Raw genomic sequence first — 26,707 nt, forward strand, 5'->3', positions numbered from 1 at the left:
CAAGTTATATAAGAAAAGTATCACCTGTCTCCCCTCCAGTTCAATCTGAAAGTTCTTGGCGGACTCCTGGGTGACACGGCCACCGAAGTCCAGCTGGTATACCTGCGTGGCTTCATTCCACAGTGGCTGCTTGTTGGCCATGACATACACAAAGCCCTGGCTGCCAAGCCCTCTGTCCTCCTTCTCATTGGCTTTTCGACACTTGATCTCATCCAGCTCACTGGCAGCCCTCAAGTTCCTCTTACTCTTCCAACCCTTTTTACTGCTCTGGCACTGATTGAGCAGCTCGTCCCCACTGATAAATAGCTCTGGCTCACTTTCTGAACTATCTTGGAACTCACTATTGGCAGTGGCTTTACTCAGCTTCTTAGCCTTCAACTGTTGCTCCTTCTGTCCCTTGATCTTCTTCTTGTCTCTTCCTCCCAACCGTGGACTGGAAATGAGAGAATTGAAATCACCCAGGGCTCTGCCCTCTTTTTTGGATTTGCTCCCTTCGGCCAGTGGCGGCACATTAGCTTCCTCAGCCCGACCGTCCACGCGCTTGCGGTTCTTCTTACTGAACTTCTCCGATCGCTGCGGTACAGGGCTCTCAGTCAAGGAGAGCACCTCCTGAAAACTCTCCCCAGCCTCTGTCATGGTCTCTTGTAATCCCCCATGGCTCTGCAGCTCTGCTGGTGGTGGCGGAGGTGGTGGTGGCAGAGGAGGTGGTGGTGAGAGAACATTTTTGTCTACTGCCAGGTGGGAGGCTTTGGGTGGTAGTGGCACTGCAGGACTGGTCATAGGTGGGCAAGAATTGTAAGTACCCCAGGGTGTGTGGAGGGCAATGGGAGGAATGGGAAGCCCAGCACAAGCACTTCCTCCTGGGTACATAGGTGGGAGGGGGCAGCAGGCTAGGTTGGCCAGATTTGCAGAATAACCTGGTGGTAACACTAGGGTTGCATCCTGTTGTGAAAAGGGCAAAGGTGCCACCACCTCCTTTGGTGAGGCGCAGGGGCGTGGAGAACCTGGGATGGGTTGGAGCTGGGCTCCAGAATAGGCAGTTGCTGGGGGGTACTGGAGCGAGATCTGGTAGCCTGTAGCTGCTGCAGCAGCAGCAGCTTGGAATGATGCAGCACTAGGACTTGTGGGGGACTTTGGAGAAAGGACAAAAGGCAGCCTGGTTACATCCAAGTGCTGAGCTGGGCTAAGAATAAGGGGAGGTGGTTTGTGTGGTACAGGGGGGGCAGTGGAGTTTAAAGTCGCTGTCCGTTCCTGAGGAACCCACACCTCCTCTGTGGATGCTGGATCCCACTGATAGGGAGGTGGGCGCTTGACCACCAGCCCTGATGCATCACTTCCTCCTAGTGCCAGATGCCTCAATGATTGGTTCAGTGTCTCATCCTCTGTGAATGCTGAATTAACGTAATCAGCCCTATCTCTGCCGCTTACCCCTGCTGCAGCTCCAGACACTTCAAGTGAACTCATCAGATTATAAGAGGACTGGGAGGCCAGAGGAGTAGCACTGTTTGAATGAACAATGACTGTGCTGTGCGGTGCTCCGTTGCCTGGAGGAAAATCTTGTCTGATAATAGTTCCTCCCGCTATTCCATTAGCACTCCCTGGGGCAGTGCCTCCAACACTAGATCCACTGCTACACTGACTACAGGTGTATAAGGCTGTTGGCACCCTCTGCTGGAACGAGGCTGCTAGTGCAGTACTGTTTTTCGCCTTGGGAGGGAGTGGTCTAGGTGGTTCCAGCATCTGGGAAACTTTGAGGGCTGCCTCTCGGCTGTTCCTCCTGAGGGTGGCATGGATCAAACTGCTGTCAAGCCTCTGTCCGGGATTCCTGCCAGCAGAGCTGTTCTGATTAGCTGAATCAGGGTACGGAGGCGGGTCTCCACTGGGTATAGAATAGCGAGGTGCAGTGAGTCTGTTCAGGGTAGCAGAGGTGTAGGGCAGCTGCAGCTTCTTGTCAGTTGAGGAGGAGGATGAAGACGAGGTTACCCTGAGAGTGGCGGAGCTGCCAGGTCCTTGGAGCGTGTAGACATTCTGATTGCAGACCAGGCGTGTTCGAGGACGACATACTTCTTCCACATTCCCACTGCTGTCAAATGTCGTTATCCTCTCATAGCCCAGCGGTGTTGGATACTGAGCTTGTTGCTGGCCTGAAGGATGAAGTGGAAACTCACCCTTCTTCATGCAAAGGTCTCCAGCGGGAGGAGTTCCACTGGCGCCCCCTCCTAATCCAGACGCAGCACTGGAAGATGCAGCGGAAGCTGATACCGAGGCAGCAGCAGCAGCAGCCACAGCAGCAGCCACTGTCCCAGGGTAGGGGGGTGGGGGGTTCATCTTGCTTAGCTCTAGAGGGGCACTGAACACCACCGTGTCACCCTCAGCCAGCTGTGGAGGTGACCGAGTAGTTTTGATCTTCAGTAAGTGTTCGTGCTCGCCCCCTACTGCTCTCTCAACCACTAAATCAGCAGACTGATGAGGAATCTGGATATGCAAGGCCCCAGGTTGTAGCTGGTGCAGAGGTACACCCGAAGGCTGTCCTGAAGACATCGAGGAAACGGGGATTTGAATTTGAAGCTGCTGAAGCTGATGGTGCTGCTGTTGCTGCTGTGCTTGCAGCTGATGGTGCATTTGCTGCTGTTGCTGCAGTTGATGCTGTTGCTGCAGTTGCTGCTGAAGTTGTTGCTGTTGCTGTAGATGTATGTGCTGCTGGAGCTGCTGCTGCTGTATGTGTTGGAGCTGCTGCTGAATGTGCTGCTGCTGTTGTTGTAAGTGTTGGTGCTGGAGCATCTGCTGCTGCTGCTGTTGGAGTTGCTGTTGATGGTGCTGAATTTGTTGTTGGTGGTGTTGAAGTGACTGTTGTTGTTGCTGTTGTTGATGTTGACTTGGGTGTTGTTGCTGTTGTTGTTGTTGTGAAGGATGATGAGAAGGTGGCGGTCCAACCACTAGGCGACCTACTTCCAGTCCCCCAAATATGACCTGACCAGGACTCGAGTACCTGGTCGGTACTGTGTACTGGGCTGTCAAGATGGTGTCCTGGCTTTGGTCTGACCCACCAGCAGCCCCTCCAGTAGAGGTTGCCGTGGAATTGGTTAGGACATCCAACTGAACATTCTGATTGGCTAGGAGTGACTGGACCAGACCAATGCTTTGGGCAGGGGACATGGCCTGGGCTGGACTATGGATGGGGGCAATAGGGATGTTGACAGTGCAGGGTGGGTTGTCATCAGCACCGCCAGTAGGGCCTGAAACAGGCAGGTCATCTTCATCCTCGCTAAAAACATTGGGGCTGAAGACAGGGAGGTTGATGTAGTCCATGGAGATTTTCCGCACCTCTGGCAGGTAGATGGTCATCTGTCTGGGCTGCAGATGGAGGAGGCTTGTCTTGTAGATAACTAAGGAGTGAGAGGCACAATAAAAATAAATAAATTAGGAAAAGAAAAGTGACAACAGACAAATTAGACTTAACTGGAATTAATGTTTAATTATCCAACACGTTGATTTGTTACCTGCACCGAGATTGGTGGGTAAAAAAGTAGCCAGCCCCACTATCTTGAACTTTGTTCCCCAAATATTGGATGTGACCTGAGCAAGGTAATTTTGCTGCAAGATAAAAAAAAACGATGCATTTTTCTATAAATATATTAGACACATTCCGAAATTTACAACAGTACATTTTATGTAAAAATCCATCGGTCGTGCTTCACAGCACACACAGGCAGCACGTGATCCCTTACCAGCTTCTCACTCAGCTACGATAACCTGATGTTTACCTGAGTGATGTCATCTAGAGGAAATTCCCTCCGTGTTAGACTGGGAGACCCAATTGAGGGTTTACGTATGGGTAACCGAGGTGACCTGGAGATCTCCTGCGTAGCACGGGAGAGTTTGGGAGATTTTCTGGGATCAATGTTGATCCTGTTGGTAAAGGGACAAACTAAGTCTCTACAGAGAAAGTGGCAAATAAAAAAAAGAAGAAGAAGGTTTAGGCATGCAGAGAAACCAAAAAGCAAACAGCAAAGAAAAGGAGCATTCAAATAAATTTTAACAGTTAAAACAAAAAAACTCAGAAAAAATTAGTTTCAATGCCATAAAATCTTAAACAGAATTAATGTGGCTGTTTACATGTTTCTGAAATGAATTCACTGTCATATAAATGCTTCTTGTATCAGACTCTTCAGCATGCCAGTGATCACTTGATTCCCGCTTGTTTAAAACTGAAAACCTGCAGAGAACTAATCTCCTCTTGTCTGCTTCACCTAAATCACTGAAAAGATCCAAGTGTCAAACAGAAGAGACAAAGTGGCTTGATGCAACATGCTCCTGTACACACAAAGCCGGGGTTTAGTTACCTGGGAAGTTTGGGGGACTTGCTACCCCTGGATATCTTTGGCGATTTCTTGCCAACCCAGTCATCACTCAGCTCAATGTCGCTGGAGTCTGAACAGTTACAGCTGTCAATCATGGCTGATATCAGACTGTTGCTGTATATCTCATCTGTGGAGACAAAATATGAAAATGACACTTAAGATGTTACTTTTGATGAAATGTTCAGATCAATACAACCAAAAACAACGTGTCATTTGTTCTCTCAGTTAAGTCACTGCTCAACTGTTAGTAATGTTGCTTTTTCAGATGGGCTGGATAAAGAATGATAAAATATGAATGCCTTTTGGTATTCTTTTTAGGTATGTTGAAACTGCAGGAAGCATTTTCAAATCTACTTGAGCAACCCGGAGGCAAGAATTGTCATAGCTTTGCCACAACATCACCATCATTATCATCCTATCAAAGCATTTTTCTACCATTTCTCAAACATTCATTTCTTCAGTCGTTCTCACTTTGTCTCCTCTTCCACAGTCACAAGGAGTCTGCAAAGCACAGCTGCTGCTCCAGTTTAGGTCAAACTAATTTATTTGATGAACATAAAAGTGTGAATGGTCTGGAACCATTTCATGGCTGGCTTCATTTATCACTGCGTGGGGAGAGAGAGGGTTGATTTATGAGCAACCCAGGGGCCATAAGAGGCCCCATTAAGCAGCTTTTAATTAACATGGGTCCAGTCTGCCCTATGTGACTAAAACTCGCAAAGTAAGAACGTCTGGAAAACTACTGGACAATGTCAGAACTGTGTCGGGGTTCATCTTTTGCAGTTCTACTTGAATTTCAGAATCAAAGATACATTTTTAGTTCTTATCTCTACGATCTTACTGTATTCTTTATTTTAGAACCAACATAAAAATGTAGTTATTGCATTTAGAAGCTAACAAACATTTCAGGTCTTCTTTGGAAAATTATTCTTTTTACGTTACAGGTATGAAAAAACTAATCTCACCTGTTTTGCCGTCTGTCTTGGGATCCATAATAACAAACTCAGGCCGAAGTTTGCTTATTCTTCGGCCCTTGAGGATAGGGACCAGACCTCCTAGGTACTCCAGATACAGAGTATAGCAAGGCCCTCCCACTTCAGGGTTATCCTCCGTACGCTTCATGGTGCAGTGCAGGCGCTCGTTTCCAGCTGTCGGATAACTCACAAAATCTCTCATGTTGTTTGGATCTGGGATGGGAGGCTAGAAATGTAAAGTACAGTTAAGTTTAAAAACTTTTATGCTAATTACAGCTCTTCCCAAACCACTATTAAATCTATTCACATGGTGTTTTATGGTTTTAATAGAAATAAACCCCTCCTGGCCTGTGTTACCTTGATGGTGGGAACAAAAGCGGCAGTGACGTAAGAACAGAGCCGGGAAGGCATTGTGAGCTTGGCAACGTCTTTTTCCTCCTTTAACGCTGTGGCAATGCCCTGCTGGCACAGCAGCTGCAGTGTGGCAACGCGGTGCTCAACTCGCACGACATAGAGCACTGGGCCCGATGCCAAGAACAGACGAGAGTCCCGGTGACCCCAGCAGAGCGTAGTGATGGGGCGCTACAGTATGAAGGGGAAGACACATCTGAGAATGAATAATATGCTTTCACAAGGCTAATGTAAAGCAAATCATGTCATTACTGCAAAACACTTCTTTGCTGGAGTGAAATCCTCAGAGTGATTCCTGAGAACAGTGATTTCATTCAATAAAAACCGAAAACAAAAGGAAATTATCTGTGAATGTTTACCGAAGTCTGTCATGCAGGCTGATTATTCGCGTAAAATAAAATAAATGAAAATCTTTAATCTTAAAATCTTACTATAATGATCAAAATGAATGTATGTACCCTCTGACGTCCTTAACAGGTGAGCCAATCTCCAAAACGAACATTGTCATGTATACATCAATGATTAACATCTCCGTTTTTAAACAAAGATACATTTTCCTGTATAGTATGTTCATTTCATCATCCCCCTACTTTCACATTTGTTTCACGAGTCAAGTTCACTTCACAGTTTCCAGAAATTGAATCCGAGACAATTTTTGTTAGAGTCAACACTTAATATGGAATGAAGAATTTGAAAAAGCATTGTGATCCTGGAAAGAATATTATCAGGGTTCATACGCATTTTTCAGGGTCAAATTCAAGCACTTTTTAAACACTTCCAAGGTCAATTTTCATGCTTTTCCAGCACAAAATAATAAGAATAGTTTTAAAAATTTGCACGTGTTATGTACACATTCTCGAAAATTATTTACTCACCTATCATGTGACTCGAGAGCGCAAACTCCGCCATTGGCGTTTTAAGGAGTGTTTGATGGAAACAACAATCTCCAGGCATGTTAGTGCACTCATCCCCGACTGTCCGGGGGAGGGGCGGGGTCACACATTGAAATACACTGACATGCAGAGGTCGTAGGCAGCCCAGGCAGAGAAATTTTGCTTTTAGACTTTGCGACTCATTTTATTTCTCTATCTGGTAAGAAAACTATTCGGTCAGATAGTTATTTGTGGTGAATGAAATACAGTTTCAAGCACTTTTAAGCACCACATCTGAAATTCAAGCACTTTTCAAACCTTGAAAAGACAATATTAGACTTCAAGCATTTTCAAGGATTTCAAGCACCCGTACAAACCCTGTAGTATCTTGTGTCATTACTATCTGCTAATTAAGTAGCCCTGGCCTTCCCATCTCATATTGTTCCTACCCCGGCTCACTGACTCACTTAAACTATAGTTGGTTATGGTAGTCCTCCCTTCTGCAAACTGAAGGGCCACTCGAACCACAACCTGCATTACTAAATATAAGAACAACTATTTTTCTAGGATGACACTCATAAGTCACCTGTGCTGGTGTATCCAGTGTGTAGATGTGTTCGCCTCGAACATTGTAGAACTTGACAATGGCGTTCCTGCTGGGTGGAGGACAGGAGGTGTCAGTGGAAAGGAGGGTCCTCTCCATCCCTGCCACTGCTAGTAGATCCCCCTGTGAGCACCACTGGACCACCACATCTACAACACAGAGCAAAGTAGTACACATACGTTTATGAAGGGCAACATCATTTTACACATTTTTACATCATTTAAAAAAAAGAATTAACACAAGTGAATGAAGGACACAATGAAGCGAGCAAAGGCCAAAGCAGCTAGAGAACTGCTGACTTAACAAAATTAATAACAAACGCACACAAACCTTTCAGAGCAGTGTGGATGAGGATGGGGGAGAGGTCGTCGTAGCTGTTCATCAGATTGATGTCTCCAGAGGTGAAGCTGACTGTCAGCAGTGGTTTCTGGCTGTGCACTAGGAATAAAGAAAGAAAAACAAAACACAAATGGTAAATGGTAAATGGCCTGTATTTATATAGCGCTTTACTAGTCCCTAAGGACCCCAAAGCGCTTTACATATCCAGTCATCCACCCATTCACAAACATATTAGCCAGGCATTGTGAACAGCTGTTCTGTTCATCAGAACTATCAATCACAATGCTTTTTAGATTTAATAGACACGTGTTTAGGAGAACTACACTTCTTTTATCATTTGTATGTATTTGCCTAAAAGTATAAATAATGTGTTTGTAGCTTAGAATAAGCATTTTCTATATACATAAAGAGTGTGCCCTCTTCCATGGAGCCCATTGAGCTTCAGAGTCAGCCAGAAAAGAAAGCCCAAACAATGGTTGTGGATGGTGTAACCGCGATAGATTTGGAAAGTGTTAGCTGTTAGCTTTGACCTCACCACTAGACGCCACTAAAGTCTGTACATTGGTCTTTAAAAGAATGTTAATTTGTGCCCATCAGTGGGGAACGTGTGAAAAATATACAAGTCTGTGCTCTCAGTAGCTTCCAATAATACAACACAACAGCTTTCCTTTAACCAACTTTCTACCCACTACTAGAATTTAGCCTCACATCAAAAACAAGTGCAAAAACGACTGAAACAAAACGTTAAGTGACAGAACAAACTAGTTCAAAAACAGAACTGTAAGGTACTTCAGTTTGAATCATCTGACATTTAGGGACATTATTCAAGAGTATATACCAATTTTTAACATTACTATAAATAACACACCTTCAGAGAGCACTCATACATCTTCATTGAAATATCCTTGACTCCGTACTTTAATGTAATCCTGCAATGACCCAAATAGTACCATAAATAAAATGTCCACTTCTGCTTTGTTGTTGCAACATCCCCACAGATAGGATTTTAAATAGGTGTTGCTTTAAATCAGATACAAAATGGGGCTGTAACTGCAGTGTACTGTGCTGTGCGATGATAATGGGTTATCATCATGTATCATGACAAAGATTTGACAAGCCTTGTGCGTCACTCAAGTTGTTGACTCAAGAGATCATTTCTACTGGGGCCAATCAATTCATATTGAATGGTTTAATTAGTGAGTTAGGGCCTGATCTGTGTTCCAGCTTAGGTAAGCAGTTTTCAGCCTGGCCTGTGGTGAAAGAAGGAGGGGAAAAAAAATTTAATAGACCACTGGGAGGAGGATAGACCCTCACCAATATATCCCTAGCAACTGGGACTAATTAAGCTAATTTTTATTGGTTCCTGTTTTGTTTCTTTTGCCTCTTTTTCTCTACAGTTTGTTACGCTGGCTGGTGTGCACACGGAAATCAGCAGGAGAGGAGGCTGACCAGATGCAACAATTCCCTTGACAGACAGCTTACATCCCAATGCACTAGATATTTTCTGTCCCAGTGGAAAACTGTTTTTTAGTTGGCTTGTGCTTCTTATGCTTCGTTAAACAGCTTACACTGGACCAGCAGCATACAGCTGTAGTTTAAATGCTTTTACCGAACACACTTATACATGTTGAGAAAAGCCAAGAACTATTTTTTTTAAAGCTACTTTGGGTCACAGAGGTCCATTTAAGGAGACAAGACTGAAGCATGGGTTGCAGAAGTGCTTGTGACCTGGCTACTTCCAGACATTTGAATTTGTTCACTCCACAGTTGACTGATTTGTCTGGCTTGGTGACATGAAGTGGCGGTTTCTTGATTAAAAGGCAATCAGTCCAATGTACGCAACAGGAAGGCTAATGATTAGCCAATCAGTGCCACTGGCAAAATTACTGCCATTTGTCAAGCAATGTCAAGCTGTGCACTGCAACAAGGATATATTAAACCATCAGTTTCACTTGTTTTGGAGATGCAGGTGCAGAAATCTGTTTTTATATGAAAATACCTACAGGGGTTTTGGAGAAGTGGTCCACTTTTGGTATCCGAAGCACAGACTGTATATAAAACATAACTTCTGGAAAGTGATGTCAGTGCATTCCATTATCAATATCAATTATCGATTCGATTCATTAGTGATTCTCTTACAGAGAATCTTATTGATTCCCGGTACTCCCAGGAACCGGTTCTCGACTCTGATCCCTAGTAAACATGGGGTCACCATTTATTCAGCATGGGGTTCTGTCAATTACAGTCCCAAATGGAGCACAAAATGAGGACAAAGCAGAAAAACCTTTAGGGTGGGCCCATTGTTTGACATGTGACTTCAGCCTGAGCATGCAGTGTCGCTTGGTTTGTCAGTCAGATCCAGATTTTCCCTGAAAAATTTTGAGTCCCATTATGAAGCTTGAGGTTTCATAACAGAGGACTCAACCAACCAATGGGTGACATCTAAGTATATTTATTGGTCATTTATACAGAGTATGTATGACCCCTAGCTCACCCTCATATGAACAAACCTATGATAAAGTAAGAGCTTACTTTAGTGGGCTCTAGCTTGCATAAATGATGGTTTACTGCTGGACCTGAAGGCTTATTCTACCTGTGGCCCTGCTGAAGTGGATTTCGACCTGGCTGTCATCCTTGCCTTTCTGCCAGTTTCCAAACTGAACATTTCTCCAAGCAATGATTCAGACAATACTGAATGTTGGGTCTTCTTGGGACTCATTGCTCCTTTTTAGGTGTTGGTTCTTGCTTTAGATAAACTTGTCTTGCAAACCATGTTTAAAGACTGCTAGCAATGATAACTTGCATAGCTGAGTAAGATATCTCCCTATAGAGATCTTCTTGTTGAGGCAAAGCAAGAAGATGTACTTCTACTCAATTAATTAAATTTTGAGACAAATAGTGTGACTAAATAAAGGTTTATTATTCTTTGAAAGATGTGATGTGTCACAGAGAGAATCAGGCAGGAAATTAACCAGGTACATTTGGTTTTAATGTATGTTTCTTGATCAGAAGGTAGAAGAAGAAGTTTTGAGTAGAATACCTTGTGGTGGGGGGTAGTCATCAGAATCTGTGTCGCTCTCACTGCTGTCCTCTACCAGGAAGCTGGGGTAGTTCCACGACATGCTGACAATACCGTCTGACTCATGCAGCAGTATATGGGCCAGCATGCGCCCATGGCAGTCCATCACTATCACCTGTCCATCTGCAGTACCAAACAACACCTGGCGCAAGTGCAAAAAAACAATATTAATGTGGACACTGACACAAGAACAAAGACTCACACTTGAAAGAGGAGAGAAAAATGAGACAACAGCAAGAAAGAAAAACAAAACAAATGCATATCACAGAGAAAAAAACTGCGAGAAATGGACATAAATGGGTTGATGGTGATAAACAAGGACAGTTACACATACACGGACTGAAAGTCTGCTGACATCCAACCTGTGCTGACAGTTTAACGGCATGAAAACAAAAATATAGCCTTACAAAGACAACAACACATTCAAGACAGTGGAAGCTTGCTGTCACTCACAGATTCAGCTCTCAGGGTTTCTGTCTACAAGTGGCAAATGGCAACCTAACATTTCTACTTCTACTTGCATTAGAAGACTGGGTAAGTGCCAGGTGAACATATCCTATGTTCAAAATCTGTATAGTGTGTTACCTGCTGATCATCTGGGGTCCAGATACCACAGGTAATGTGGCTTTCCAGGTTGATCTCAGAGGACCAGTGTCTTTGCCCACTGACAGAGCCCACCAGGACGAAGCCATCACGATAGGAGATAAGAGCCTGGGTCCCATCATGGGACCAGGTAAAGTCACTCACCTAGAAGGGACAGATAAGAAATGTTAGAGTTATTTAAAAAAGATAAAATAAATAAATAGTATATACCTCAGCTGTTGCACACAGAATCAGCAGCAGCTTATGATTCTGTAAATGATTTATATTTTTAATTTAAATCATTTTTTAGGAAGAATTCTAAAATATTCTGGTTCCAAATTTGAAGCTCTGCTTCTATTCAAATGCAATTGATCTAGAGACTAATTATGACAAAACAGTGTCCCTCAACTCAAATAATGTATATAAAAAAAACTTTAACCTCTCAGACAAAAGCAGAGCAGCGATGGCATTTTAAAAAGCACAGACCATATAAAAGTGTGGCTATTGTTCAGATTGTCATCTCCAATAATAACTCAAGTAATCACAAAAGATGCTGTCAACATGTGTCAAGTCTTAGCTCAAGGAATGATGACAATGTTTGATCGATGTGGCCTACCTACCTATGTTTGCTTGGCAGGCTTAATTTTTAATTAATGTGCAGCATCAGTAAAAACACATAAAACCACTTGAGGTTTGATAAAAATGATTTAAAAAATAACAAATATACATTGATTAGCGTGTAATTACTTCTTCCAACAAACTCAATTTCATACATTTATAATAAATCCATTTAACACTAGTTTGTGAGCGGCCATGTTGCCCCACCATTTTCAATACAGTGGCCAAAATGGACATTGCTGTTCCACCTAATCACTTTTTATATATGTGGCCACCATTTAACATTTGGACATAAATATTTTTATATTCTCTTTCTCATCATCTCCACCACCACTGCTGCTCTTTCTCCCCCCCTCATTGTCACTTTAACCACTTCCTCCTCCCCTCCTCACACATAAGCATGCACAAATACGCTTATTTATTCTCAATATTGTCACATTTATTTTTTCTTAGCAGAATAGAAATGCAAGCCTCACATGTCCAGACAGCTGACCAACAACAATAACAACAACATCTGCTTATGACCTAATATTATGCCAGCTAATGTTACACTTGAGTGTCCTAACAATCACACTTTCGCTCTGATTATATACGCCCTCTGTCATTGCAGAAAGTTTGACTAACACTGACGAACACCAGCAAAAACAACAGCGCCAACAGAAAAGTTCAAGACATTCCTAACGACTCAACTCGGTATCGCAAAGTTTTACAGCCTCCTCCAGTGTAAACAGAAATGGGCACCAATAAATACCTGAGGTAAACAGCGGCTTAACAGCCTACACTCACTATAGATGAACTGTGGCCAGAGTTGTTTGTCCTACAGCAGCCACCGTAGCTATAATTATGCATTTGAATTGGAGGGGGTTAAAAAAGACAACTCAGTCGAGTGCGATTTCAAATCTACTGACATCTAGTGGCGGGGTTTTACACACTGTAACTTTAAGTATTACAGGTTTATTGCAATGACATTATATTGCTTTATATTATCACTGCTTGCTTTGCTTCCATTAACTCTATCATATAGTTTTACCCATTATTTACACAATAATTTCTTACAATTTTTTAAAACTAGTTAAAAGGACCGATTTACATTTTGTCTACTTGTGTCTCTCACCTGAGCTCCTCGGTCATTGACGAGCTCCACAGACCAGCGGCCCTCATACTGGATCCAAACAAAAATGCCTCCATCTGTGTCACATGTGGCCAGTTTCTGGAAAGGCTCATTCCAACGCACCAATACCACCTGAAAGCAGAGGTGAGGTAAAAAACACAAACAAACAATCAGATAAAATTATCAGAAAGACTGTTCAGTGTCCTTTGACAGCCATTATTTTACAAGACATAAGAAAATGTACTAATTCACTCCTTCACTGACAGTGAATTTAGCCATGGCTCTGTGTCAACTTACCTACAGATAACATGAGAAAAACAACAAAGTGCCTTTAATTAAGACATTATACTCTAGAATCAGCTGAATGCCTAAAATCCAAGTTCCCACATTTCAATGAACTAAATTTAGCATCAAGAAAGATGGAAATAACTCAAAAAGTGGGTTAACCTCATTTTGAAAAAGTCACAAAGGAGCCGCTAATATCTTGAATATTACAGACAGAGAGATTCAGTTATAATGTCACCTTATAACTGAATGGCACATTTCAAAATGGGACATTACAGCATTTTTGCGTTTATGGAAGAAAAGAGATGTATACAGGAAAATAATAAAAGAGGAGTCTTACAGGTTGACACAAACATATGTCTCTCCGTTTGCCCTGAGTTTAGTACTGTAAAGACTGATTGTAATTTGCTTGGGTATGAGCTGCAGGAGCACAGTATACAAAACACTCTTCATAACACGTTTCTGTCACCCATCTTAAAAGGTGCCCATCACACTCTCCATCCTGCCCCCTCCTCTCTTCGTGTCTCCATTTGTCTTCTGTTCTGTAGCGTGACTCAGCCTATTCCCCGGAGGAGTAATCCTAAGAAGGGAGCCGCTCTGCTCTCGCTAAGTGAAGCACGTGGGTCGTACACGTTCACACACGCAGCACCGAGCAGGGTTTTAGTGGTGCTCAAGCTCTCTGACTGCAAGTCCAATAGATCAGCGGGTCTGAGTTGGATAAGCCAGTAATGCTGCCAACCCTTAAACAACACTTCCTTACCTCTGTGCAACACACTCACAGTTCCATCCATCAATGAAACAGATGCTATTAACTGTGCGTCCCCATTTTATATTCCATCAAGAAAAGAAACAATCAATCATACTTACACTTGCTTGAATACTTTATTATCTTCTTGCACTAATGCCATTAATGCTGACTTACAGGTTATTAATTAAGAACTTCTTTAAGAATTCATCTAACACAAATGATCATTAATCACAAAACTTTCCTCAAACAGTATCTTGCTATAGTCTATGGACTTTTCAAGCAGCATTTTAGGCATTGGAAAAAAAAAAAAATTAGGATGATCAGGCTTCAGGAAAAAAGATTATTGGAGCAACATCATGTAGTCAGGGCATATATTTAATGAGTGAGGCTCAGCAGCTCCAATTGTTTTGAAAAAAATATATATTTTTTTTTTTTACAAACCCAGGAAAAAAGATATAAAATGCACAAGGGAACATCACAATATTTATCAATTATTTCTTATTGAGTAATACCCTGTTTGTCACACTTATTAGTCTGGAAGTCAAATCAGTCAATTTATATGAATATACAAGGCATGGCCCTAAAGCTTAATGAGCAGATAGTAGTTTTTAATCAATGTCCTGTCCCTGCTATGCATCATTAAAGTGTCCTCTTAGCCAGATTTTGCATGTTCTAGTTTGTCCTTTTCCTCTGTGTCTTTGTAGCAATGACAGTCATCCTATTGCAGGTCTACAGCTGAAGGTCTCCACATCATTCTGAGATGTCCGCATTCACAGACCATTAAAACTAGCCTGCCATCTATCATTCTGGCACAGCAATCATTCATGCAGCAGCATTCACTGGGTGCAAAACTAATAGGCTTCTGCACCAGTATTGTCAAAGATAACACATTACAAGGATCTCATTGGGGGGGGAAAAAAAAACACAGATTTGTGGTGTTCCTCCATCTATGCACTGTCTGCAACCTCTGGCGATCAAAAGGGATTTTCCACGTGGTATTATACAACATAATTCAGTCCCAACTGGAGGAGACTTGTGGCTTTAGATTAGGCATGAGCTCTAGTTTGCATAAAGCTAACAGCATTCATGCAACTACAAAGCAGGGTCAAAGGAAAACATAAAAGGATAAATTAGCATTGGATTTACACATGCTGTGTCTCACGTGTGTTCCCACTCACAGCCCCACAGAGGTGAGAATAAACTGTTTGTCTGTAAATTTAGCTCAGTGTGGAGATTAGTGTGAGCTGGTGAGCCATCCTGCGAGGGGGGACAGCTGAGCACCTCATGTGATGCAGCGATCAGGGAGATCAGACATCACATAGAGACAGACAGGATAAGCGTTGGGAGCTGCAGGACCACGAGGAGCCTGAGGTGTCACAGGAAAGGCACATCAACATGTGCAAACACATACAGTTAAAAAAACTTCTTTAATTACAGTGCATTATATGCTCAAACAGACAGTAATCAGCGCCAATAAGCTCAGAGAGATATTAAAGAACTTTGGAATGACATGTAAAAAAAAAAAAAAATATATATATATATATATATATATATATATATATATATATATATATATATATATATATATATATATATATATATATCACTCAAAGGCTTTAGCATCATCATGTAGAGAACACCTACAAGTTTTTGTTTCAAAAATACATAATAGCTCTATATCTACTACAATCAGGGCTGTTTTTACACTCTTGCAGTATTCTAGGACCCCTAAATCAGAGACTCTCTGAAAGGCTGCTGATCCCATATTCAACTAAAAGCTCTGGGATTGAGTTTTAGTCTGATGAGATAGAAACAGATTGTTTTTAAAGCTGTGACGCAGACACTTCTTGATTGGATCTTAATCACAACACCCCTTTAAAACATTCCAATCACATGGATATTTTCCCCCAAAGTAAACAAAGACATTAACATTGACTAGTTGTTAATTCAAGATGGGAAACAAATTAGTGTCCATGCCTGCAACTGACTTTTTGACATTGCTGTTCTTCCTCTGTACTAGTATTGTACTGACCAACCCTCAGCCTCCTGTTGGCAACTGAACAAGCATACCCAGTGACCTCAAATCGCCATGCGATGTGCATTTTTAGGTGTGCATACTCCTTTGGTGACTTGTGCAAGGACAGCTGGAGACACCAAGTAAGGATAGTTGTTAGACTACTCTCTTGTCTGTTTGGAGGATACATGTGCAGTTTGGGCCCTTGTAGTACAGTGGCTTTGCAGGGAAGTCTGGACCAGCCTGTAGGATGCAGTGGAAGAGAAACTATGATTTTATTAGTTGGCTAGCTGGTTCAGGCAGAAGAGTTTATCCAATCTACAGAAATTTTTCATGTAAGCATGCAATGTGGAAAGTGTAACTAATACTAGAGTTAATTCGGATGGAGATCATTTCTATAACTGCTATGCTGCTCATCTGGATGGTTTTGGGATCAGTTTTGGGAGCATTAAGAGCCAAATACAATCACTGGACCAGTCAGAGTTTGGTGCATAAATGCATTTCTCTAAACACAAGTGGTTACGCTGCCCATTACTGTTGTGTCAGATATATGTGAGATGGTTGCGTGAAAATTACATCCAAAGCATTTTGAGGGCTTAATATTGCACCAGAATTCTTCCTGTGCAGACATAGATGGTCCATTGTAGCTGATGGTCATCCCATGCCTTTTAAGTACAGATATGCTTTTAGGAAAGGGAGCATAACTGACCACAGCAACTTCGCTGAGAAGAGTAAATCAAACCAAGCAACAGCTTCAGGAGGCACTGGTGTCAGCACAACTGAGGGGACACTATGACAGCGAAATGCCATAGTGGTGAAGGTGTGAGTGCAAGTCCATGACAATGCATGTCTGATGCACAAATAACTTTGTCTCTGCAAAACGTTTGAGGAAAGGGAGAGCCTTAATATATTACACTTAGTCATTATTTTACTTTTTTCATGCATCCAAGATAAGAGCACCATCCAGGTCTATGATTTCCCTCTTTTCCTTCCAGATGAAGAGTTGACTTATGGGTAACACAGAGCTCATCGAGGATGGAGAGAGGAAAAAGAACTAGGAGAAGCTACTTTTGGCAGTTCCCTTATTCGCAAATGGTCACGACAATCAAAAGCAGGTTCGGTTTCGTAGAGTTAACCCCTTTTCTGGTAGGGTCTCCCATGGCAAATTGGTCCTGGGTGCAGGATCAAGGGAACAGTTCACCCTGCCCGGAATAGGATTACCAGGGCCCCGTCCTGGAGACAGGCCCGGGGAGGGTGCCCGGGCCTGTGTCTGGTGGTCAGGCCTTAGTCCATGGGGCCCGGCCGGGCACAGCCCGAAAAAGGGACATGGGCCCATCCTCCTGCAGGCCCACCACCTCCAGGAGGCACCAGGTACAATGTGTGCCTGGCGGTGGGCAGGAGCGGAGTCCCTGATGGACCGATCCCCGCCCACCAAGACTAGAAAATCAGATATCAATATCAGTTAAAGAAAAGCTCTGTGCTGTGCTGACACAAAGGCAAGAATTAGCAGGAGTGATTTGCAAATCCATCAAAAGAGGTAGAATCTGAGCTCATTATGTGCAAGTCAGGTGTGTAATAAAACCTTAATAAATAATAATAAGTTAATAGCATTTACAATTATTATTAATGTGTGCTGTAAAGACTCCTGAAAGTACCGTTAGGGAAACTGCATTGAATAATAGAAAATAAGTAATCTGAGTGATACCAGAGTCCCTCACACCACTGGTGTTCCTCAATCGGCAGAATAATAAAAAGGAAAATAGTGACCAAAACAGGCACAAAAAATATCCAGTTGCAGGCACCTCACAATAGGTTTGAACAAGTACTAAAAGGCCTTAATTTCCATGGGCCAGAGAGATTAAATGATACACCCACCCTCCTTCTTTGGGGGTGTTTCTACATTGTGTAGTTTTGAGGCCTTAAAGTCTGATAATCATGCATCTCATTTCATGCAGACAAATTTGGTAATAATGTTGAGTAAGATCAGACACTAAATAGGACTGGATTTAATGCAATAAATCCACAAATAACACAAACACAGACAAAGCAGAACATTTACAAAGGTGTAAAAGTCCAGTTTACTGGATTTTATTCTGTCCTGTTGGTGTATCTACTAACGTGGTGAATGACTGAATGAGAGACGAGTCCCTAAGTGTGAGCCAGCGTCAATGAACTGCAAGCTGCAAACAATTAAAACCAAAGAAAAATGAACTGAATATTTATGCTTAAATATTCACATTTTTAAAGTGATCATACCTTATAAAACAAAGGCTATATTTTAAGTGTTATTCTTCATTTATTTGACAAGGATCAAAATGAATCCCCGAAAACAGAACAAAATACTACTGTGATTCAAGTTTTTGTGGGGGCTGAAGGTTTTCAGATTTCCAACAGAGCTGTGACACTCTTACGTTTGGTAAAGGCTGCTATAGGCTGTTAAATTTTTTGTAATAAGGAGCTTTAATAAACTAGCATACATAATATAAACAGTGTATAATATCTTTTAGCCTACCTAGTTATTCAGAAGGACAGAATAAGGCTCTATTATTCTGCAAAGACAAGTGTACGAAACTTTGCGTCTGTCTGTCTGTCTGATCCTTCACTACAAATATTGCTGAAGATGAACTGCACAGGCCACGCTGGAAAATTTGTAGTGAACAGAAAAGTACACCTGGATCTGAGGAAACAGTCGTTACGCAACAAGTCCTCTCCAAGGATGGATTAGCGCACTAAAGCCATTTCCACTAAGCACATTTGGAGGGACCATTTTAATTCAGTGAAACTTGGCAAACCTGAGCTGGCCTTTCAATGTCAAGAGGTCACATAAGGAGAGAGCAGAAGAAGACACACTCCATAAAGTCAGGTAGCGACCAGCACAGGGAAGGTGATTATGAAAGGAGGAAGAGACAAGACCAGGAAACACTATAGCTTGTAGTTACTGACAAAAATAAAGCTGTTGTAAAGTTGTGAGGTTCCCATTTAAGTCTTAACAGAAGTGTTAGAAAAACACTGAATAACAGAATCCTTCCTGCTCATCTAAAAAGAGGTGTTAATTCTTCCACAGGCCCTCAACAGCAATATAAACTAGTTTATTTATGAGGCTTTGGCAGGGAGGAATTTTTAACACATGAAAATGTGACACAGAGCGAAAATGCAAGAAAGTGAAGGAACATACAAATACTGCTGGGCCTAATCAAATGGATTGATTTACCCAAGTTGATCAATCAAAATCTGTACCAGCAGAACAACAATGCACAGACAAACTAGAACACATAAGAGCAAGAATATGGCCCGCAAACCAGCTCAATCTGGCCAGGACATAAACTATACATGGTTAATGCCTCCATATAGCTTCTTCAACATTTGCGTAAAGTGTCAAATAAATAACCACCAAGCACTGCTATAGTGTACTCCCAGAGCATGGAACAACTGCTCAGATACAAATCAGTGTATGGATCAGTACATAAGTTACAGACGTTGCACTCTGAGCTCAGTGTGGTAAACAAATGATTGTGTCATGGTGTCTTCTGTCTCTGTTGGACTTTTTCCCCCAGAGAAAAGTCTACACCTGTTATCAAGGGGAAACTAAGAGGTGGGACTCCTATGTTTGGGCAAGAATACACCCATAAGTCTCTTGTGAATAGTTCAGAGGTTTGAAACAAGTTTCTGCAGTCAACAATCAGTAGATATCAATAATCATAAAATTTATTGTTTAGGATATATTACATTCTTATGACTAACATTAGTCACTTTAAATATTCCCTATTATACTTTGAGTTAAAAAACAAAACACGGAACTGCCTCAATGCAAGACTTAAAACTTCCTCGCACAGCTAAGCACATATGATTCTAGCGTAAGACAACTATCACAGCTGGCAGATGACAGGACACTGACAGACAATTTGCCCAAAACCTCTGCTGTGGCCAACATTTTCTTGTCAACATGCTGACAGTCATTGTCAAGCCTGTCTCTGATGTTCAGCTCTCATGGAGAATGAATGGACGCCTAGTGATTAGCTGCTCGCTCTGCTCAGCATCTGAATGCACTGTACCAGGAGAAGAAGGGGGGGGGATAAAAGCATTAGATCGTCAAGAGAAGCATTGATCTATTTTCACACAAGCCCAGAGGGATTATTTTTCACCATCACAAATACAGTTGTCTAAAAAGATGTAAAATGTAGCACTTTTATCTATTTTCAGCCTTATTTTTGAGTGGTGGAGCTGACACAGCTGCTGCTAAAGGTTAGCGTTCTCTTAAAATAACTAGATAAAAATAATATCAGAACATTCAAGGGCAAATTCTGCTTTTTTCACCATTATTTTAAATAGAAGTGTCACAACTTCTCCCTATTGAATTGTACCAGTTGAGGAGACCTGGATGTCTCATGAGTGCCTCCAAGGTGAGGCGTTTTGGGCATGTCCAACTGGGAGGATACCCCAGGGCAGATCCAGGACACACTGAAATTACACCTCTCAGCTGGCTTGGTAATGCATCGTGTCCCCACTGAAGAGCTGGAGGAGGCAGCTAAGGGGCGCAAGGTCTGACTGCTGCCATCGCGACACCGACACACAGAAGAAAGCAGATGGATGAACATAGATGATTTATGTTTATGATACTGAAAAGAAATGGTACACCCCTATTGCTGCCATACATGCCTGTATATTAAGCCACCCAAGTCCATTAGAACAAGGGCATTCATTTTCATCTTTGAATGGGTTTAAATCAATCTAGGCTTTTGCTGTTATAATCAAAACAGAGTACAAATCCACCACTTTTGAAAATAATATATATATATATATATATATACATATATATATATATATATATATATACACATATACATATATATATACATATATATATATACATATACATATACATATATATATATATATACATATACATATACATATATATACATATACATATACATATATATACATATATACATATACACATATATACATATACACATATATACATATACACATATATACATATATATATATATATATATATATATATATATATATATATATATATATATATATATATATATATATATATATATATATATATATATATATATATATATATATATAAGTGTGAGGATAACGAAGCGTGAAAACCAGTTGAAACCAGTCTAAACTTCTAAATGCTGGCAAGTCAGTTGTCATGTACTGGAAGTCAGGGTTTTTTCTTAAATATGAAAAAGGGGATCTTGTCAACAGCCCTCTAATCAAGTGCATTATCTGCCATGTTAACGTGGAGCCAAACAAACTAAAGGGGCACTTGGAAACCAAACACGACTCCAAGGCAGAAAGCAGGAAGAAAGCTGGTTGGAATTTGTGTCCAATAAGGTGATGGAGGGAACCTATATGCTGATGAAGCTTACTGCAAACCAAAAAATACATTAATTGATTTGGTTTGTTTTTTTAAAGTAGGATCCTTGAAAGCTCCAGATGCTGCAAATGTGTTATCAAAGTGCCTAGAATGATTGCACGGAAGCCATTTTCCACAGATATGAATACAGATGTGACTTGGGAACAAAATGCTTAATAACCCCTGCTGAAATGTTCAAGCTTTACTTTTGTAGGCTGTCTAAACAGTCACATATAGTTATTAGCATTTTTACTAAGCAACCAAGCACCATAAAAAAAATGGCTCAACAGAAAACAAATTGGTATGCCTCTGTGAAAAGGTGGCTGTGAGTTACAACAAAAGGATCCCACTTTTCACCTTGCTCCTTTTGAAGCTGCTATGTTGTAATTATTTCTCAAGCTGGTTGGAAGGGAGTGAAGCAGGTGGAGGAGGACATATGTTTACTGGGATTATTACAGGACCCAGAAAACCTTTTCAGTACCTGAACATCACAACAGACTTAGAAAAAAAAAAGTGCTGCAGCAAGACAATAGGGGAGCTTCTCCACATCATAAGATGCTTTTAATTCAAGTAGCTTGCAGTGCCAAGGTCTGTACTATAGGTAAACTCAGGTGTAATCCAAGGGTACCCCAGGCACTGGCACTGCCACACACTACAGTCCATTATCCACATGCCCTCTTCTTATCAGATGTCTGACAGCTTAAGATCCGTCTTTTACTTTACTACAATGCCCATATTGGGACAAGTCCAAAACACACATCCATTCAGACGCTCACTTACATTAGGAAGATCACTGAACACTGAGGTCTATACATCAACAGGAATAATGGCCAAATTTAAAGATGCTGACACGAGTATTGATCTTGGCAGGACTAAACTCCTATAGGATGAGTTCATATTCCATTTCTGTGTCCGTGTGCTTTTCTTAACATGACTTGAGCCAATTTGTATGAAAGGACACTCGTCACCAGCAATGACAAGTTCTCAATGACAAAGCTGACGTTTAAAGGACAGGACTGTCAGGGGACTAACGGCATTTGATGCTGAAAGAGCAGCTTTTATAGACAAAGGGTTATGGCAAATGCACTGACAAGAATGAACCTCTTTAAATAAAAGGTGATAATAAATAAATACACATTAATACATATGTAAATGCAATGCTGCAAGTTTAATTTGAAAGACAGTAAAAAAAATAAAATTAAAAAAAGTCAAGTGGTGCAAGGAATGCAAAGTAAAAAAAACAAACAAGTACAGCGTATATAGCGTGCTCCTGGGGGTCATTTCTTTTGTATTATAATATGTATTGCAATCTGCCCTCTCTTCATCACAACTGAGATGAGAAATGACTCAAGTGAGTGAACCGATCTGTCACAACTTGACAGAATTCATTAAGCAGCGTAATTTCCACCAATGTCAGAAACCCCAAATTATGCATAGAGTGCGTGAGTGATGGATTCCACATCGCCCAAAGCATTTATTTACTGCTTTATATCAAAGCGTGGAACGTGGAAGCGTGGAACTGGAGAGGACCTTTACTACTCATTACTAGCGCTGGAATGAGGTCAAAGAGTAAAAATGTGCAAATCTTGATCAAAAAATAAATAAATAAATAAAAAATAAAATAAAAACATGTACATCCTAAAAGCAAGCAATCTGAGAGTTAAGTGTGAAATAAATTGTGGGCACAAATGAATAGTGCAGTGCCAAACTCCGTGAGTGCAGAAAAGGAAGATGCAGACATCAAATGAGATTATCAGAAATATCAAAAACATCTGGTGTAAATGTTTTTCTTATTATTTAGATAGACTATATAGATAACAGCTGAATGTTTAAGTGGTCAGAGTTAAATGGCATTACTGCTGTGCTTCAGTCACACCGTGTAGGGATTCATCCACTCTCCCCTCAGCTGCCTTGGAGAGTGCTGACACTGCACCTCACTCCAAACAGCTAAACCCACTAAATAGAAAACGCAACCTGTGTTCAATCTCCACTTGTCCTGTGTGTGTGAGAAAAAAAATCCTTATTAGTATTTAATATTGCTGGGACATTTGACTCAGACAGTCATCCAGTCTTTTTGGTTCAACTAAATTGCCTCAATGCATTCTTTGTGGGAATCTTTGAGGGTTATTACTATACTGAGGGATAGGAATAAAGCCTGTCTGGAGTAACAGAATGTATTGACTAGGAAGAGCATGCATATCTTGTATACATATCTTGACTGCAACCAAAAAGTTGATCTAACTGGCAACTTACGGTTAATGAATATCAACCACTGCAGGAAAACACAAAACCCTCAGCCTCCCACAATGTGAAGAGGTGTCTTTTTTTGTTTTTGTTTTTTAATGTAGTGATTTTACTGGTTCGACCCACTTGAGCTCCATACAACCCACAAATATAACTGTATGTGGCTCACGAGCTAAAATAAGTTGGACTAAGCAGCCTTTTCTAAGGGGATCAACTAGTCTACTTTTACTGAAACTTCTCAAATACTGCTTTAAACACTTAAAAATAATGATTTTGAAAATTTGCTTTATTAAGTTTAACTGAAGAGGAAGAAATATCAGAGTAGCGTGAAGTTGTGGGAAAAATAAATAAATAGAAGATTTACTAATTAAATATTCCTGAGATACATTTTTGATTATAAGACATTTTAAAACAGCTTCCAAAACACGACTGTGGCCTTTAAGAGCTTCAAAGACTGTTTGATGAAGCATTAACATAGACATCTTAACAGTCCTATTCAAAAACAATTGCACTTGAACCTCTTACCTCACTATTATGCCCTCTGAGGTTAAAGTTTACTCTCTGTGGGGTGGGCCGGTCTCGTCTGCAGTGGCTGGATGTAAACGTAACCCCAACCACTCCTCGGCTGTTCCCGGTGGCAAGCCAGCCCTCTTCATAGTAACGCTTTCTGCATACCGGCTTCTCCTTCTCACTCTTGGGCACCCTGCCCTTCCAGGACAGACATAAGATGTTGGAGTCACTGGACAGGAGTGGGCCATGCTCCACAGCAGCGAACATGCCTGCAGCTCTCTACACTCCCAGAATAAAAAGTGCCCTTAGGGAGGTTCTTCGGAGAGGACAACTACTGTTATCAGCACGTCTCCTCCTTTGAGGTTACCAGTTCCGTGTCAGAAATGAGACAGCGACAACGGTGCATAGTACTGGTGCTTTTACTTGGGGATCTGGAATAGTGACTAAAGGCGATCAATAAAAACTTTCCCCAGAAAGCACAGGTGAGGTCAAAAAACAAGTGGATTTTAGCATTGCTGGATTAATGATGTTATGTAGCCAAATGAGGTGGCACACACACAAAAAAAGGCACTCAGGTCATTTTTGATGTGATGCTACCAAGTACGTGCTGTTTCGGAGAGAAGGCACCAAATGAAAGTGCCTAAAAATATATTTAGATATCCACCAGGGTAAAGTTGAGACTCCTATCAGCTGAGCAAAACAAGCATCAACCCCCCAAAAAAGAAAAAACAAAAACGCGCCTTATCTTGTAAACTTATAAAACAGGCAGGTATTCATTCCAAGTATCATCATTGTCTCCTTTCTGTGCTCCACATCCTCCTCATCTGATCCCAGTTTGTGTCTGAGAGAGGAGAAGCAGGGACTCCTCTCCATCAGCTGACAGCCCACAGGAGAGCCGCTTCTCCCGGTAACGTCATTACGTCAGCCTGCCCGCCTTTTCAACCGGCCTCGGGGATTCCATAGAGCACTGTTGGGTAATACACAAAACGACGTTTATATATAACATAGAAAAACATGAAAAATAAAATAAAAATGTATTTAAGAAATCAAGAGAATTGTGTCACAACACAAGCTGTGGAAAAGCGCTCACTTGCTGCCCACTGCCGTTAATTTAAATATTAATGCGCTGGGCTAAAAATTGCCTTTACTCTTCGAGCAGCAATTTTACTTTGAGGACTATCCTGTTCAGCGGAAGGGCATTTAACTACCCGCTTAATAATTTATAGGAGCCAGGTATCATTTTAGCTTTCATTTAATTAGGCTACAAAGCTGTAGTAAGGCGGCCTCTCGCGGCCAAACGTTTAAAAAACAAAATAGACGAAAGGTAAACAACAAAGACCGTAACAGAGAGGTAAGAACAAATAAAAGAATAACAGCTTTAAAATGAACCCGGGCAGGTCAGACAGACAAGACAGACCGAAGAGGCACAACGGGACGTTATTTATTAATACAGAGACAATAAAAATCAAGCCCAACAAAGAATAGCTGAATGAGAATGGCTGTTTGGAAATATACTCGACATTAAGATTAAGTCAGCGGTGATTACAAGATCCCGAGATTTCCCCACCATTTCCAGTATCACTAAATCTAAACCAGTGGCCATGATAATAGGTGCCTCTCGAAAAAGCCATCTGCCATTAAACCACGCCAATTCGTAAAAATAACATAAGAAAGATACAATGGTTATTGACAACCAAATAATCACTGTTTAAGCCCGTAAAACGTTGGAAAATTAGCCAAAAACATCGATCACCATAAGCTGCCTGCCTATTAGCAATAGCTAGCCAGAACCTGGATCCAGACCGAGAGCTCTGTGGTCTCCACTGATCATCAAAACATTCCAGTCGCGGGATTAATCTTTCCTCCCTTCAAGAGTCTGGCGCTGGGCTGTAACGCTAATCCATCCGAGATGCTGGGGAATGCGGGTAACTAACGCTGTCTGTCACGATTCTTCTTTTTCTTCTTCTCCATGAACAACAACCGGAGACAGCTAACCGGCTAAGCGGTCAGCTATCAGCGCCAGGCTGGCTCCGTCCACCCGCCGCTGGCACTCGCTAGCAGGCTACGGTTAGCACATTAGCAAACGATTTATGGCAATAGTTATTTAATATTAGGACACATCTGTTGAGAAAAAAAAACCACACACCTCGGCGGTGTAGTGACAAAGTGGCTAAACAATATAAACCATGAGTCCAACAAAGCCAGAGAAACATCAGCGGTCAGTGGAGTGCCTACCTTGGATCCGTACCGCTGCTTCTTCCTCTGCCTGCAGCCTGCTACTGTACACTGCTGGGCCCCTACTGCTGGGTCACGTGACAGGCACGTGATTCAGACCAATTAAAATTGTTCATATCAATAGCACCTTAATCAAATAACAGTCAATCCAATAACAGTTTACCTTTCAAAACTAGGTTCCCACAAATTTGGAGAAGAATGCATCTAAGTATCTACATTAAATATACCTGTATTAAGTATATTAAGTACACGCATACAGCAACTGTATAAGCAGCCTCCATTGCATTGTTTTTTTCACAATAATGTGAAGCATATTTTAGGTCAAATACAAATGTGG

General features: G+C 41.5%; 1 protein-coding gene across 3 annotated transcripts in view; it reads right to left on the bottom strand.

Annotated features, from left to right (window-relative positions):
* The window catches only part of tulp4a (TUB like protein 4a), a 29,456-nt gene extending 3,020 nt beyond the window's left edge, over positions 1–26,436 (bottom strand). Inside the window, exons 1-13 of one of the 3 annotated variants that reach the window (XM_085381553.1) lie at positions 26,371–26,436; positions 24,151–25,102; positions 12,955–13,083; positions 11,226–11,387; positions 10,602–10,782; positions 7,553–7,660; positions 7,205–7,371; positions 5,693–5,917; positions 5,327–5,561; positions 4,344–4,488; positions 3,765–3,936; positions 3,501–3,594; positions 25–3,386 (exon numbers count right to left, since the gene is read on the bottom strand). In XM_085381553.1, coding sequence (XP_085237679.1) covers positions 25–3,386; positions 3,501–3,594; positions 3,765–3,936; positions 4,344–4,488; positions 5,327–5,561; positions 5,693–5,917; positions 7,205–7,371; positions 7,553–7,660; positions 10,602–10,782; positions 11,226–11,387; positions 12,955–13,083; positions 24,151–24,402 — 5,232 coding nt within the window. In that variant the 5' untranslated portion in view covers positions 24,403–25,102; positions 26,371–26,436. Of the gene's footprint in view, positions 1–24; positions 3,387–3,500; positions 3,595–3,764; positions 3,937–4,343; positions 4,489–5,326; positions 5,562–5,692; positions 5,918–7,204; positions 7,372–7,552; positions 7,661–10,601; positions 10,783–11,225; positions 11,388–12,954; positions 13,084–24,150; positions 25,103–26,281; positions 26,304–26,370 lie in introns of those variants that run through there. The other 2 variants (XM_085381554.1, XM_085381555.1) reach the window with 2 other exon arrangements.
* Between the last annotated feature and the right edge of the window lie 271 nt (positions 26,437–26,707).

Source organism: Rhamphochromis longiceps, linkage group LG15 (assembly GCF_057381845.1).
Source record: "Rhamphochromis longiceps isolate RC_006_pf linkage group LG15, R_longiceps_female_GT1.1, whole genome shotgun sequence".
In the NCBI taxonomy this organism is placed as follows: domain Eukaryota; kingdom Metazoa; phylum Chordata; class Actinopteri; order Cichliformes; family Cichlidae; genus Rhamphochromis; species Rhamphochromis longiceps.